The sequence below is a fragment of the Mastomys coucha genome, unplaced genomic scaffold (genome assembly GCF_008632895.1).
Source record: "Mastomys coucha isolate ucsf_1 unplaced genomic scaffold, UCSF_Mcou_1 pScaffold11, whole genome shotgun sequence".
Taxonomy (NCBI): domain Eukaryota; kingdom Metazoa; phylum Chordata; class Mammalia; order Rodentia; family Muridae; genus Mastomys; species Mastomys coucha.
The window spans coordinates 22,617,733-22,635,154 of record NW_022196893.1 but is presented as its reverse complement, the minus strand read 5'-3'; the positions used below and the strand labels follow the sequence as shown (position 1 = coordinate 22,635,154).

The 17,422-nt window shown below is 39.4% G+C and overlaps 1 protein-coding gene across 1 annotated transcript in view; it reads right to left on the bottom strand.

Annotated features, from left to right (window-relative positions):
- Lrrk2 (leucine rich repeat kinase 2) overlaps nt 1–17,422 on the bottom strand; it is a 143,195-nt gene that overhangs the window by 109,603 nt on the left and 16,170 nt on the right. The window contains exons 7-12 of the mRNA XM_031353252.1: nt 10,716–10,847; nt 7,289–7,408; nt 6,772–6,914; nt 6,605–6,684; nt 5,005–5,111; nt 1,777–1,906 (exon numbers count right to left, since the gene is read on the bottom strand). Coding sequence (XP_031209112.1) covers nt 1,777–1,906; nt 5,005–5,111; nt 6,605–6,684; nt 6,772–6,914; nt 7,289–7,408; nt 10,716–10,847 — 712 coding nt within the window. The remainder of the gene's footprint in view (nt 1–1,776; nt 1,907–5,004; nt 5,112–6,604; nt 6,685–6,771; nt 6,915–7,288; nt 7,409–10,715; nt 10,848–17,422) is intronic.

The window sequence follows — 17,422 nt, the reverse complement described above, 5'->3', positions numbered from 1 at the left end:
ATGGTACAAAAGGATTGCAGTGGTGGAGGGTAGGTGCTGGCATGGGCTGAGAGTCAGAACTCTGGGTGTGGAAAAGAAGTCCCTGGTTTTTTTGGAGGTTCTGCCAAAGAGGTTTTATTGATCATTTTTCAAAAGAAAAAGAAATTGAATGTTCTTTAGATTGATAAGTGGAGACCTGTCTTTGTTGTTGTTGTTGTTGTTCCAGAAGCCCTTATGAGCTATTGTGGGCTATGCACAGTATTTGGAAAACCCCTGAATAACTAAAAGATGCTGTGTAGGGCAGCAGAAAGGAACAGAGGATTCCCAGAGATTGATAAAGTGTCAGTTAAAACAGTGCTGGGGCCGGGCAGCAGTGGTGTACGCCTTTAATCCCAGCACTTGGGAGGCAGAGGCAGGTGGATTTCTGAGTTCAAAGCCAGCCTGGCCTACAGAGTGAGTTCTAGAACAGCCAGGGCTATACAAAGAAACTCTTTCCCGAAAAAAACCAAACCAAACCAAACCAAACCAAACAAAAACAGTGCTGGGGACTGTGATGTGTCCAGTGTGAATGGGCATGAGTGTGGTGTCAAGAGCCAGGCTCACTGGCTCCCAACGGTCAGTTCTTGAAGGTAGGATTGGTAAGGCTCCTAAAAGATGAGCCCTGCACCCTGCTGATCTGAGCCCTCTCTGAGCAGTGTGCGCTAGGTCCCCAAGCTTTGTGAGCTGTCACTCACACTGGGGTGGGCTTTGGTCATGCAGCTGTCCTTGAGTCATTTCTGCTCCCGAAGTAACTCTTCACCCATAGTCCTGTAAGTTACCCCAGTAAATCTCATCGGCACACCAAGTTGATCATTGCTGGTATTCTTACTTGGTCTGCTGTAAGTTCAATGTTTATAAGATATAGGCCAAATGGAGACATTTGTTCATTTCTCCCTAGGAAGAGTGTCCCACAACAAGCCAAGACACACGATCCATCTCACCTGGAGCACCTGTACCCTAGATGATTTTTAAAATTCTTACCTGTTTCCTGTGTGGCTGCTTTTCATTTGATATCAAACAATGCCACCATTATCATATATTTTTTTCCTTAGTAGATTGCTAAAATATACTAAATATATATTGCTGGAGTTTTTGGAAGGTTTTGTAAGCCTTTAGCTCCCTCTCACCATTTCAACCACGTATAACAATGTCTGGCCTCTTTTGTGGCACAAACCAGACACGCAGTGTCTGGCTGGCCATACAGTGCTTGGGAATAAAGTGTCATTGGGAAAGGAATGAGAGGAAGAAGAGTGGCCAAAATTAATTTAAATGAAAGAATAGTAATAAACAATGCATTGTAATAAATAGTGCTTTAATTCTGAAAAACAATAATTGCAAAAAGCATGTATTTATAGTTTTGCATATACACATACATAGTGATCTGAAAAGCTTTTATCTGCTCTGCTGCAGATTTATCATTTCTAAACCAAGTAACCAATTTCTTCAGCCTCTGACACACTTTTTAATGCCTAGATAAAATAATTCCAGAATATCAGGGAACATGACAAGGGGCATGTTCTCATGTACCATTCCAACATGGGCTTTGAATGACATCACCTGGCTCAGTGCCCTGCATACATACGTATACACATGTGTGTATGTATGTGTATAGGTATATGGTTTGATATGGTATATGTATATGTATATGGTGTATATGTATATGTATGTGTATGTATAAATGCATATGTACATATGGGTGTATGTATATGATGTGTGTGTGCATATATATATATATGTTCATGAATGTGCACTAAGTACCTTCCTTCAAACAGATGACTCAGTATCTTGCAACCACTCTCTGCCACCTCAGGAGCCTGGGCATGCCTCTGCATCAACTCCAAGACATTCAGGTACACTCCTTTCGCCAGCAGGATTTTCCTGAAATTAACTACAAGGTGTTTTTCAAGTTACTTACAGTAATGAAAGCTCACAATGGCAATAACATATAACATATTTCATTAGCTACTTAAAGATCATTAACAGCTGCCTATATTTTACAAATAGATGACCTTTTCTGCCTTTCGTGTTTATTAATTCTTTATTGAAGTTTCCACTTAATTTTTTTTTGTATTCACAGAGTAGATGGGTATGAATGCGACTAATACATTAAATCCCATAAGAAAGAAGTGTTATGTTGAAGAATGTATGCAAACAGCGTTCTTCACAATGAGGATGAAAATTAAATGAACGTCTAATCTTTGAACTTCACAAAGTTGCCAGACTTACATTGAGCTAGGAAGTACAAATATGCTAGACTCAGTGCATGGGTTTGAGAGACTCTGTGTTCACAGATACAAGCCATCTCTCCATTGGTGATGGGAACCAGAGGCAGGCCTGAGGAGAAGGGCCACAGGTGTGTAGAGGCTCATCGCTCACTGGTGACAGGATGATGGAATGGCCTGGTGTGGGATGCTCTGAACTACTTTGTACATCTCAGTGGGCTGCATCCTTTATTCATGGACCCCATCACTATCCTTCATGCAAAAACGGCATTGCTCAATTATGGCAAACTCGACCGGGGGAAGGGCAGTCATCATGGTGTCCCTTCAGAGTGTACAGGACATTTTCATGTTTCCCTATTTACTTGCAGAATTTTATTGCTTTTCTCTACTCATTTTAGCAGAAGATTATCTGCATTCAAGGACAAATCACAAAACACCAACTCCCACAGCAGTCATCTCTAGTGAATGCTCATTCATGTTTGTATTTCCTCTGGTTCAAAGGTCAACCCTCCTTCTCTGCTTGACTTTTGTCTTGGCTACCTCACGCGTCACACTCCTTAGTTAGTCTTCTTGTCCATCTTCCCCATTAGAATTTGACACCATGAGCCTAAAATTTTTATGTAACCATCATATCACAAGAGTGTAGATTGTATGGAATCTAGTACATGATACAAACTTAGTACATAGTAGCTCAATTCATTCAAGTGCTTAATTAAATGAGAAAATTATCACAAAAGATGTTTGGGCCTAAGCCTTCAAATAGCCATGGTACCAAGACATTACTTTTTTCCATCTCCATCCCCTTCTCCTTCTTATCCTCTTCCTGTTTAATTTGTCTTCGGGATTTAGTAGCCCAGGTTGGCCCTGTGTTAGCTAGAGTGCTGAGATTGCTGGTCTGTGACACCATTCCTGTCTAAGAGCTCAGTTCTTCTTTCTGCCAACTCAATCCTGTTTTGTTTTTTTGTTTGCTTGTTTTTGTTTTTTATTTTTGTTTTTTGGTTTCTCTGTGTAGCTTTGGCTGTCCTGGAACTCACTCTGTAGACCAGGCTGGCCTCAAACTCAGAAATCCGCCTGCCTCTGCCTCCCAAGTGCTGGGATTAAAGGCGTGCGCCACCATTGCCCGGCTTTTCTTTTTTTTTTTTTTTTTTTTTTTTTTTTTTTTGGTTAATCCTGTTTTTTTTAAACAAACAAACAAACAAACAAGACAAAAGCAAAAACAAACACCCTTCCCATCCCTTCACCCTCCATAGTTACTGTCCCAAGTAGCTTGCAGTGTGAATTTGGTGGTGGTACTAAATAAGGAGGCCGCGTAAGATTTTACAACTCTATTATACCTGGAAGATTACACCTGGAAGCCCAGGATGTGCAAGGGCATCTAAGAATACCTAGCAGACAGCCAGGAACGAAGGTGTGGGAGGATGAAAGGAGGGCAGGAACTGACTCCAAACAGATGCCAAGTTGACTCACAAGGTCATTGTCCCTCAGAGGCCATAACAAAAGCAACCTCAAGTCACAAAATCTTAACGACTGATGGAGGGACCTAACAGAGTTTCCTAATGGTGAAGACCCATAGCCCTACCACACTATCGCTGCTTGGCAGCAAACTTCATCTCCTCTGGGTTGCTATACACAATGCACCTTGGCTGTAATGCAATCCCAGCCCAGACCGCCATAGCTACATGGCAGATCCTGTGATGACTCAGCCCTGGGACAGGCCCTGTCATCACTCAAGGCCTGACTATTCCAAGCCTTTGTGTGACGTACCGGATTCGATGTTAGCTAATTAACTTTGTTCTTTAACAATTTCACACATATACCCAATACATTTGATTAGGTTCCCCTTTTATTAAAATGCCACCGGAGATATGGAGCATCCTGCAGGACATGTGTCTTCCTCACTAGCCTGGTCTTTCCACTAAAATCTGGTAGTTCTTACATTATTGTGTCTCAGATCAACCTTCATTTTTTTTTTAATGTATCACTGCCTAAAAATATCCCAAGAGCTGCCAAGTCTCCCTGCCTGATGCCAGACAAGTTTTCCTGGCAAAACTTCCTGTTTATGGGGTCAGGAATCTGAAGCAGTTTGAGCCAGGACCTTCTCTCTCTACAAGTATGCAAAGCTAAAATACACACAGGAATTATACATAAGAGATCTTTTTCAAAAAATCATGAATACAAAACATTTCATTCTGGACAATTTCACCAGTTTTTAAAATAGTGAATAACTCAAACAGTAGCATTCCTGTAAAATTTATTTAAGAAGAATGAATAAATATATAAGGGAACATGCAGGCAATCTGTTTTAGAGAAGAAAAAGCCTGATGAGGACTCTAAAAATTTCCATGGTATGTAAGGTAAAAGCCAATCAACAAAAACTGGTTTCTAAAATAGTTTATAGATATAAATTGGAAAGTTACACAGCTATTAAAATTGTAATGATGATAATAATAAATACACTTGTTAATATAAGGAGGAAAACATAACACTCATTTAAAGCAGATACAATGCTTCAATTTCTGCAAGTTAGTATCATATACATCTGCATTTAAAGTGGATACAGTGTTCCAGTGTCTGCAAGTATGTATTGTATATGTCATAAATAAACAGAAGTCCTGAGAACATACACCTATTTTTTTTATCCTTTATATACCAACATACACACTTCAGCTAGCTCCATATCTGAATTTTTCAGAACTTATAGCTTTTATAAAAAAAACAGCACAACATTGTTCCTCTGTATTAAAAAGCATAGTATTCTCCTTACCATTTTGTTCCAAGAGAGTGGACAGAGCATGAGCAGCTGCTTGGAAGACGTCTTTGGAAGAGGAGTGCATCAGCATAGACAGCATCACTTCCCTGTGTGCAGGGAACCTTTGAAAAAAGCCAACCGCATCTCAGTTTGCAGCCTCCAGCTCCAGTGCTTACTCATGCTGCCTGTGAACTCTAACAGTGCAGTTATGGAAGCCAAGCTGTATGCCACCTCCACTCACAATAGAAGCGGATGCTGAACAACCCTATAGGCAGATGTTCGATCCAAGTGTGTCCAACACTAACACTCTTGTCTCTTCAGAAGCCTGTAAGTCTTACGGAGGACACGTGGCTTTGTAAACATGTATCGAGGGATAGGCAGCTACAAAGTTGCTATGTTGCCAATCACACAGGGTGAGACATAAAACCAAGTTATAACCCGGGAAGGATGGGCCAAACAGTACAGGATTTCTTCCCACTTCTCAGAGCAAGAGACAAAGTAAAATATACACATTGCTCACTTCTGGAGTTTTCCGTTTAGTATTTTGGACTCTATTTTACTAAGAGTAAATGAAAATACACAAAAAAAAGTGTGCCTAAGAATGCCATTGTACACTGCTACAACCAAACCATGACTCTTGCAAGCTTTATAAATGTCACACAAATATTAACATACTAGGTGCACAAAACATAAAGGGAAGAATTAAAATGCACAATAGGGGTTGTTAATCACAAAGCAGGATCACCATAAAGAAGCAGAAGACAATCTTAAACACTAGGAAGAAAAATATAAAAGGAGAGAACAGGAATAATGGAAAGAAGGGGGCACTCAAATGGGGAAAAGAAACCGAGTAGACTTAAGAGACAGGAAATAAATGTGCTTTCTCTTTAATAACACTGGAACTATCTCCGGGTATTGAAGACTATGTGTGCTGTGAACTAAGATATATAAATTGCAGCCTGATTTTGCCCGAACACAAGCTCCTAAAAGGTTGCTCACTTGGGATAAGTGAGTTCCTGGTTTACCTTAGTTTTCAAGAATCACTATCTCTTCTCCAAATGGAAGTTTTTAAGTAGCATCTGTTTCACTAAGTCCCTCTTTTCCAGCAGTGGGCCATTATGCAAATAGGCCTCTCTCGGAACATGGGTCCATAGTGCTGTCAGATGGGACCTGCCAGAGGAGGTTTCTAATCTGACACAGGCAACCAGCTGGCTGGTGGCCCAGAACCCCAGTGGCTTTGTGAATGTGCTTAGCTGGAGTGAACTAGCTGTACCTGCATCTGTACCTGGTCAGCCAGAAAACTGAGGAGTCGATTCTCCAGGATTCACAAATAATTGAATGACTCATGATGCCAAATCCGCCAGTGGAAATTAAAGCGGTCTATGTCTCAGTAGGGATTAAAACACTCTATATTGCACCAGGAGTGGAAGCTCAGACCCGTGGGCCACACCTTAAGAGCCTGTCTTGTGTGAAAACTAGACAAAATTATATACCCACCACTAACATACAACACCACTAAAGCCTAAACTCTGACAAGAAAAACTAGCAATGGCTGTTTCTATGCACTGGCTGAAACAGGACCAGGTTTTCTGTCATGACACATCGAGATACTTACTGGCCATCTTCATCTCCAATCTTCTCATGCAAACTCTTCTGGTACATAAGGAGATTATTTAGTGCCCAGCATGCGGCCTCCTAGATCAGGAAGGAAGAAGAAAAATGTATCAGATAGCAATGGTGGGGAAGCCTGATCTTAAATCAGGGATTAACTAAGTGTCCGACCTGCACGTGTTTGTTCTTTCGATGGCGCATCAGGGCTTTATAGCAGGGCTCCAACCAGAAAAGCTTCTCACTGTCTTCCTCGTCGCTATGCTCCTGAGGCTCACTTCTTTCCTCCAAGTCTTGGTTTAAGAAAATAGTCTCAGCTAAACAAACAAACAAACAAACAAACAAAAGTATATATGTCTTTGCCATGCCTAACACCACCAACAGCTTGAAGAGCCAAGCCTAAGTGCAGGGTTTGAATGCTCTCAATAGAATGTTCTTTACTGACTACCTTCACTAGACATGAAGCAATTTTTAATATTTTACACATGCATTACTGCTGGCTCATCATATGAGGAGACTACCACCCTAGATGATATAGATCATCTGAAATGATTGCCTGGTTCTTGGTACACACATCAACAGGGGGATGCAACACTGGTGCTCAGCGAGCATCTCCCTGGCTGGAAGGAGGCCTTTTTACCCTCAGCACTTAAAAGGAGAGAAGGAGTCCCTCGTTAGTAAGGGAGCTTACTGAGGAGCGCTAAGCAGCTGAGTGCAGAGATCTGCAGAGCTGCGTTCTCGGGATACTGCTGGACAGCTCTCACCACAAAGACGTGCACTTCGTTCAACACCAGGATGTTGAAAAAATTACCTAAAGTAAAGTGAGACATTCTGTAAGCTCTAACCCAAGCAAACTAAAATACACTTACTTAACGTAGCAGCATTTAAATCAATAAATCTAATGGCATGAGAGTATATATTTAATCAGTACATCGATTTACAACACAGTGGTGTGCATTAAATCAAAGAGACTCTTTGAGACTTTGGTCCCTACTGTTGTCTGTCTAATTAGATCATGCTAGTTCAGTGAGACCAAACACGTACCTGTTTTCATCAGTTCTGACTCCTCAAACCATCAGGCAGAAAAAACTGGGTCTCCTGTACATGGAGCTATAGTATTCCTAGTTATCACGGTGTTCTCAGGGTCAGTCTCTTACACAACTGTGTCCTTCTTGAAATGCAACCTGAGAACATCTCACTCTATAAAGGCATGGACCAGCATATAACCACTACGTTTCACAGAAAATACTTTGTCGCTTTGTTATTGTTTTAATTTTGATTTAAGGTAAATTCTTTTACATATATTTTCAACTAAAATATATGAGACTAAAGGCAAAAATTTGTACACACCTCTGGGGTACTATCTACTGTTTCAATGTAATACAATGTTTAAGTCCAGTGGAAATACCACACTCTCTCCTTCCAGGTTCCTGATGCACACAGTACATTATCGCTGTCTAACTCATTCCACCATACAAGACTATGGCACAGTTCTTATTCCTACCTAATAAGAGCTCAGTATCCACCCACTGATTGACTCCTCCTCTTTCCCCTCCCCTCTGAAGTCTCTGATAACCACAGAGATATGCAGAAATCTTCATTCAAAGCCAGAGTTTCTCCTCCATAGGTTACATGATCCAGAACGAGACACATATCATTGAGTCACAGACCCTTATGACAATGTGGAGAAGACAACAATATTCTAACACTCCTGATCGAGCCTTGGATCAAAAGTTTATGTGTGTAAACACACGTATGGGGTCTATGCACTTACTTTGGAGTCTAGGAAAGGAGGGTGCGATATGATTACGTAATCATATCTAACAGTCTTAATACATTTAAATAATTGGCCAAAGAGGAAAGAAATCAACTGAAGTGCTGTATACAAAAATAATAACAATAACTCAGATTTTTAGAAACTCTTCTTAACTGAATCTACCAAGGAGCTCTCCTAGAAGTTTAACTTATATATTTTTAATTATGCAAAGGATGTGGACATGAAAATGCAACTTTGTATAACCAAATCACAACAGTAAGTTTTTTCTTCAAATGGCTGACTGATCCTTCTCAAAGTGAAAATGATGTAAAGCTAATGTCTATTATAGTAACCTAAACTTGCATAAAATGTTGCTGGCGATTCTTTAGGAGAAAGGACAATTATCTGCCTTATTATTCCTTGCTCGGTAGCTCATCATTCTGTTCACAGAGAGAAATCCCCAAGGTGTGTATCTCAGAGGTCAGATGATATCTACAGGAAGTCACACAAGAGCTCTGATGTGAGAACACGGGAGCCTGCTTGCAGCCTGTGGGAGAGCATGGCAGCTGCACTGTCTCCAAGGGAAAAGGTCTGAACTTCACATCTTCAAGCGCACCCTGCCCTTCCAGTGCTCTGACTCCAACTGTCACTGGAGAGGCACGGTGAAGCTGTGTGAAGCTCTGTGAATCTTTGGAATGCTCAGATCTTGACCTCCACAGAACTACAAGCAAATGAGCTTCAGTGACTGTTAGTCATGGAAAACGAGATGTACACAGACTTTTCATGTTAGACATCACATATAGAACACAAAATAACTGCACTGGTGATTAAATAAATAGACATGCTTTAATAAGTAAGAGGATGAAGGCAAAACAAGGCAATTAAGGTTGCCTGGAAGATAGAAAACTAAGAGATTTATTAGAAATATACTTTAAAGATTCAGTAAATCATCAACTTAAATTTGACCTTGGAATCATGGCTTATTGTTTGAAAATCTATAGATTTAATTCCATAGCATTAAAAGAAAAGGAGAAAACCTTAACATGCATTGTTTGGGATTTAATAAAATTCAAAGCTCATTTGTGTTTTTAGTCTCTTTAAAAGGGGACAGAAACAAAAGTAGAAATAAGCAAGAAACAGAAGACAATTTCTAAACTTAATATAAAAAATTGTCATTAAAAACAAGCCAGATTTTGAAACTATAAAAGTCATATGACACACATTATTCTGGATGAAAGAATATTTGAAGATTTTGTCTCGAAAATCAGGAAAAAGACAAGGATAGTGCCAAACACTGCTTCCATTCAGCATTGTGCCCATGATTCTGGGTCACACAAGAAGACAGGCAGAGAAGTAACTGACATAATGAGTGGGAAGCATAGGCTCAGACTGCCACTGTGTACAAACCATTAACTTAGATAATCTGTATATGTGTCCAAAAGAGTTGTCAGAAATAAATAGAAAGGCAAACAGATAAAAATCATTTTCATTTCTTCATTCAGGCACATCTCAGAGATATAATTTCGAAACAGATGCCAATTACAATTATAATGAAAATAAAGCAGCTAAAAATAAATAATGAAGATACATAAAAACTGTACACACTGTAGAGAAGAAATGATAGTGAGAGACATCAGTTCTTCACAACATGATCTATATATTCTTTGTCATTCCTATGTAAACTTCAATAGACTTTTAAAATGGGAAACTTAATTCTCAAATTTGTATCCAAGATATAAGACACAGGAAGAAAATGTGTGAACACATGATCTATTAGTGTTTCAGATACCATATCTCAGCAATAGTAATTTAAATCATAGAATAATGATCCAGAGAAATCAAATGAACCAGTGCGACAGAAAACCCTAGGGAAACTCATACACTCCTCGTGTATTCTGATGTATTCTGATGGGCTTCCATGTTGATCACATAACTTGGCCGCTGTGATAGAATCACTGTAAATGTAGGTATGCAAGGTCTCTAGAGTGCACTGATTTGATTCTTTGAAGTGCACACCTACGCCTAAAGCGGTGCAGCCCTATATACTAATTCTCAAGTTGGGTGATAATACCTCCTTCTAATTTCTGCTTCACGTTGATCACATAGGTATAAGAACAATCCAGAGTTAGCATCTGTAGTTTAAATATCATCCAACGAAAACCATTCCTAGAGATCACTCCAGACAATAAAATGCAGACGTCTCTATTTTTTGTGTGTGTTTCTTTCATAACCACTTGCTACTTCACAGTATGTATACCCAGTGTGTATCAAGACGCTATTTACTTGGAGCATAGATCACATGAGGCTACACACATGTGTATATGATACAGCTTGTGATAAGAATTGAAAAGGTATAACTCACCTAGTGTAAGTTTGTGCAGCAAGGAGCAGCTCACCTCTTGAATTTCTTCATTCGTGGGGAAGGCTTTCATGGCTTCCACCACGATATTGTAACACCTGACATTCCCGCTCATGAGGACCTCCACATTGCTGCCTGAGTTTAAAAAATAATAATAATCATAATTATTTCAAAGGGGGAAAGTTTCTTCTTCCAAATATTCATTCAAATGAGTCCCGCAAATACAGGACAATGTGGTGGGTACAGATCCATATGCAAACAACACACTCTATCAAATAACTATAAAGAACCTACACTGCTGCTTGCTAACACTACAGGATGTACAACTTTTCTTTGGCATCAGAATAGATTAGTTTCATCAGGTTCCTTGATTTAAAAAATTAAGACATCTGTAGGAATAATATTGTGGAAATTATCCTACCCAATGCAATTTACAGATTCAATACAATCCCTATCAAAACTCCAACAAAATTATTCACAAAGATTGAAAGAAGAATCTTCAACTTCATATGAAAACACACACACACACACACACACACACACACACACACAGAATAGCTAGCAATCCTTAATAATAAAAGAACTTCCAGCGATACCACCATCTCAGATTTCAAGTTGTATTATAGAGCTATAGTAATAAAACCAGCATGTATTGGTGTTATCAGAACAATTGGCACAATGAAATTAAACTGAAGACCCAGTCATAAGTCCACACAATTACAGATACCTGATGCTTGACATAGAAGCTAAAAATGCACACTGAAGAAAAACACATTGTTTTCAACAAATAGTGTAGATCAAACTGGATGGCTGACTACAGAAGAATTAACATATATCTGTACTTATCACCCTACCCAAAACTCAACTCCAAGTGTATAAAAAAAGATGTCAACATAAGACCTTGAATGTGATAAAAGAAAAGAAATTGGAAGTAGTCTTGAACTCATTGACAGAGGAAAGGTCTTTGTGAAGAGCACAGCAATAGCACAGATACCAAAAACAACAATTAATAAATAATAACTCATGAAACTGAAAAACTTCTCTATGGCAAAGATACCATCACGTCCAATAGAGGGTTAATATCCAAAACACATAAAGAACTTAAAAAAAAAACATAAACATCTAGGAAACAAACCAGTTTAAAGATGGGGTACAGAACTAAGCAGAGAGTTCTCAAACCATGAAACACAAAGGGCAGAGAAACACTTAAAGAAATGTTCAGTACCCTTAGTCGTCATGGAAAAGCAAACTAAAACTTCTCAGAGAATTCACTCTCCCCTCTGTTAGAACGGCTAAGGTCAAAAGAAGTCAAAGCTCATGCTAGCAAGTAAGGGGAACATATACACACTGCCCACTGGAGTACAAACTTGTATAGATACTGTGGAAATCGGTGTTGTAATTCCTGAAAAAGCTGAAAAATAAATCTACCACAAACATCCAGCTATGCTACTCTTGGCAATATACCCAGATGATTTTGCATCCTACTAAAGAGACTTTTGCTCATCCATGTTCATGCTGCTGTATTCATAATAGCCAGAAACTAAAAATACCCTAGAAATCCATCAACTGGTGAACAGATAATGAGAAGGTGGTAGGTACACTTACACAGTGGAATACAATTCAGCTGTTTAGAAATTCAAATTATGAAAGTTTAAGGCAAACGGATGGAGCTAGATTAAATCATCCCGAGTGAGGTAACTCAGACCCCAAAAGACAGATACAACATGCAGATACATCTTATATGTAACTGATGACTTTCAAGCTTTTGATATGTGTGCTGCAAATGGAATAAGAGGTTAGGTAGCTAGGAAGGGACTGACAGGGAGAAGAGGATCTGCCAAGCAAGGGAAAACATAATATAGTGTGAGGGAGTAATAAAGTAGAAACTAAAATGGAGGGTTAAATGAGGAAGACAAGGGTAAAAGGGAGGATAAGGGGGTACGATTTACATTAAAAGGACGTCTCAAAAATCATATGGATTTTTACCTGCTACTGTAGAATCTTTCTAAAATATATGCATATATGAAAACAATCAAAGTGGAGTCAGCAAATGTTAGGCGAGACAATTCCTCAACTACATATTCTGTGGCTACCAAGTAAAACCTCCAGTAGTAGGAATAGATAGATTGCATATAGCTGAGTCTATATAACCAAAGAGGTCTCATGGGACATACTTCCCCCAAACTTCATAGGCTATTGTCAGGCTGTTGGCTGTTCTTTAGAGCCTGACACTTAACTTACATCATCAAACATGGAAAAGTTGAACACGTCCCTAAATAGAAATTTCACCTCTACTGACTAGTGTTCATGGTACTAGAAGGCACTCTCCATACTATGAGAGTAGAAGAGTATCTGCCAATATCATCCAGTTACAAAACCTGCAACCTACATTAGTGAGCAATCTGCAGGATATACTGGTGTAAAAGTAGCATAAATATTATGGGAGTAACCAATCACATTTTAACAATTGGATTTAAGGCTCACTCCATGAGACAGAACCAATACCTGACAGTGCTACGGTGGCCAAAATTCTAAAATTAGATATGTCTTGGGCCTAAGGGAAAAACCTAATACTATTATTCTGCTAAGGGACACAGCAGCAAAATGACTCTTAGTGACATATTGCTATACCCACAGATCAATGCATCACTCAATTCTTATCAGAGAAAGTCCTTTTTGTGGTAGAAGGCAAAAGACAAAGAGACCTACAACTCAACAATGTATGGATTGTGAAAGACTTTGGAGAACCCAGTCTGTCCTTGTTATGGTTGCTTGTCATCTTGACGTAAGAACATATTGTTAAGCCACCACTTTCCTTTCTTATTTATCCCCCAAGATCACACATGAATATCAACATTTCAAATTTTAAAATTCCCAGTCTTTAAAAATCTAAAACACTTAAAACTTCAGTCCCTTTTAAAATCTAAAGTCTTTGTAAAAATCCAAAATCTCTTTAAAAGTTCAAAGTCTCTCAAGTGTGAGTTCATGTAAAATAAAACATCAGTTAAATGCTTCCTAACTTCAACTTGGTAGAACCAAGGTTCTGTGATAATCGAATAAAAGCAAAACCAAATTCCAACTGTGCAAATAACTCGATGTCTAATGTCGGGAATCTTCTCACTATCTTCTGAGCTCCTTCAAAGGGCTTGGATTACTTCTCTCTCTCCACCCTCTGAGGTATGCGCAAACCATCTTCTATCTCCAGCTGGCTCCACTCCACCATTGCTGCTGTTCTTGGTGGTCATCCCCTAGTACTTCCCATTTGAGATCTTCAGAAACGGTCTGGGGTTCTCTGATGCAACTGGGCTTTGTACGTTTCATCAATGGCTTCTCCAGAGGTTTCTTCGTGGTGCCAAGACTCATCTTCTTTCCATTACCCTCCAATGCTGGACATTAAATGCTACTGAAGCTCTGTCTTTTCCAATGGCCTACCCTTGCCTCTTACAATGCCATCTTCAGTTGTGTTTCACCACTGCATCATGCCTTCAAAACTAGAGTCACCTGGGTGACTCGTACATGTCTACTTCAACTGCTACTGTCAGGTAGTACCTTTGCCACCTCTGAAACTCAGGTCTCTGAGGAAAGGCTTTCCAGAAGATCTTACTTCAGTGATGCTGGTCTCTTCTTAAGCACCCTTAATTGTCTAACTCCAGCTGACCAGCCTTGATTGTCCCAGTTAAGCAAAGGGTTCACTTCGGTAGTCCTAGTATCTTGCTACCACAGCTGATTATTCACTCCCAGCTAATCAGAGCTACACATTCTTAGCTCAAGATTTGCAATGGCCTCTGTAGAGTCTTATAAATGTTCTCAAACTTCCCTCTGGAACTTCACGAGGCCTCCATCATCTGCCTTTCTCTCAACACTCTTATCTTCCAAGCTCCCACAGAGCAGTTCGACAAGTTCTGAACACTTACTGGTTTTCTAGACCAAAGTTCTATAGTCCTTCCACAATTCTCCACAAAGCAACATGGTCAGGTCTGCCACAGCAATACCAATAATCCTGGTACCAACTTCTGTCTTAGTTGGGGTTGCTATTTTTATGATGAAACACCATAAACAAAAGCAAGTTGAGGGAGGAATGGTTCATTTGGCTTACACATCCATACAATAGTCTATCACTGAAGGAAGTCAGCACAAGAAGTCAAGAAAGGTAGGAACCTGGAGGCAGGGGTGTTGTTTGCCCAGAACCACCAGCCCAGGGGTGGCCCTACCCATAATAGCATGAGCCCTTCCACATTAACCACTAATTAAGAAACTGCCCCAGAGACAGCTTTAGGGAGTCATTTTCTTAATTGAAATTCCCTCCTTTGAGCTAACTCTAACTTGTATCAAGTTGACTTAAAACTAGGCAGCATGTGGCTCTAAATGGGATGTCCTCATCAACCTCTTCCATCAGGGGTCAGGCAGCTAAGTGGAAGAGAAGGCAGAAAGAGCCAGAGGTGATGGGGAATTTTAAGAAAATGGTGTGTTTCAGACACAGCACAACTGATCTACATCTGAACTCACAGAGACTGTGGGAACATGTACAAGGTCTGCATATGTTCAGATGGAGTCCCAGTACTGAGAAGGAGAATTGGACATAGGTTTATCCCCTAACCAAGAAGCTATCTGCAGTTGCAAGAAGTCAGTTTTCTCCAGTGTAGTGTCATTGGATATATGGAGAGCACACCTGAGGGCAGGCATCAGTCCCAGTTGTAGTTGGCCAACACAAAATAAACTCTATGGTTTTTTTTGTGTGTGTGTGGACTTTTAGTTTTGTTTCATTTAGTTAAGCCGTTTTCTGGTCTTATTGGTCTTTTTCTCTTTTATTTTGATTTTTGTTTTATATGTTTTTTTTAAGAGGGGGAAAAAACAACATAAAGATGAGTGGGTAGGAATGGGAGGTCATCTTAGTAGGAGTTGAGGGTGGGAAACCTGGCCAAACTATATATATATATGTGTATATAATTTAAGACCAAGTACACATTGAGGGCTTTGTACAAGTTTAAAAACAGTCATGTGGGGCTGGAGAGATGACTCAGCGGTTAAGAGCACTGACTGCTCTTCCAGAGGTCCTGAGTTCAAATCTCAGCAACCACATGGTGGCTCACAACCATCTGTAATGGGATCTGATGCCCTCTTCTGGTGTTCTGGTGTGTCTGCGTACTCACATACATAAAATAAATAAAAAATAAATAAATAAATAAATAAATAAAAAGAAAGAAAAAAGTTCTTAAAAAACAGTCATGTAAGATTTCAAATAAATGAGCCTAGAGGTCTACTTTTCTTCAGGCTACTAATGATGATTTTGCAATATCATTTTTTTCACCCCAGGAAAATATCAAGATCATGTTCATGACACATATCAGAACTGTGAAAATATACTTGGATCTATTTCCTCCATCCTGGAAGAACAGCCAGTAAAGGAGGCAGAAATCTTGAACTACTAGGAGAAGGCAGATGGGAGGGGGACAGAAAAATATGATGACGAAATACTCAAGCAAGGGACTGATATGAGTCAGGCAGAGAGGAAGGGAAGAAGTCCTGGGGGAAACTACTGGGAACTTGTGGGGGAAACACTCCTGTTTCTGAATGCACAGCTAAAACTAACCAACTATTTATATAAAAAATACATTTTAGTGTTTAAATGAAATTGTCGAACACTAAAATATTTCTTGATCGTGCAAGAATAGTAGAAGGCGTTTGCTGCAGAGCTGGGGTTGAAGCCTCCTGACTGCTCATTGTTTCACTGTTATCTGCCGCTCGCTTTGACCTTTGGGTTATGAATTGCCACATTTTAACTGGATTATGTCAGAAGTGGGTGGAAGACAATGGATTCCAAAAAGTGATCGGCCCAAAATAAATGAATCATGAACAGAGCCCAGGAAAAGTACAAGGCAGACTGCAGCCATCCTTCTGGCATTGATGACTCAGAAATGTAAAAAGGGCATTCTGCTTTAGGTTATTATTTATTTTCATCTCCTGTTGACTGTGTGATTTCCGGTAGATAATAAAATGCTGTGTTTTTATGAACACATTAAAGAGGCACTGTTTCCCAAGCTCATTGGTTTTTGACCTTGCTGCAATGAAGACTCAGACTGCTGTGACTGAAGTCACACATGTATGTCGTATATGTATTGTCTGCATATTGTATGTGTATTATATGTAACATAATTGCACATACTATAAATATGTATAAAATTTCACATTGTATCACAGTGTTAATGATTTTGTAATGCATCTTATAAACCAAGTATCAGTTTATCTTCTTCACACTAAATTACTAATGTAATCCAAAAGAACTTTATCCACATAAAGGTGAGAACACTACAATTACATGCATGCGTATAGTCTGCTCAACCACACAAAGAAGTGTGAAATACTAGTGTGCACTTATACAACAAAATCTGAAACATATTTCACCCCATTAGGAATCACTGGTAATATGTACAGCAAACTCTTTCTTCTGATTTCTGCTTTTTAATGACATGGCTAAATATCAAATCAATAAATGCTAACCAAGAATCAAGTAGAGTGTAAATCCTTCTATATGGCTTTCAGGCCATTCAAAACCTCATACCCTATGTGTGTATACATACACACACACATACACACACACACATACACACACACACACGCACACACACACACACACGCACACGCACACACACACACATACACACACACACATACACACACACATACACACATACACACACACACATACACAC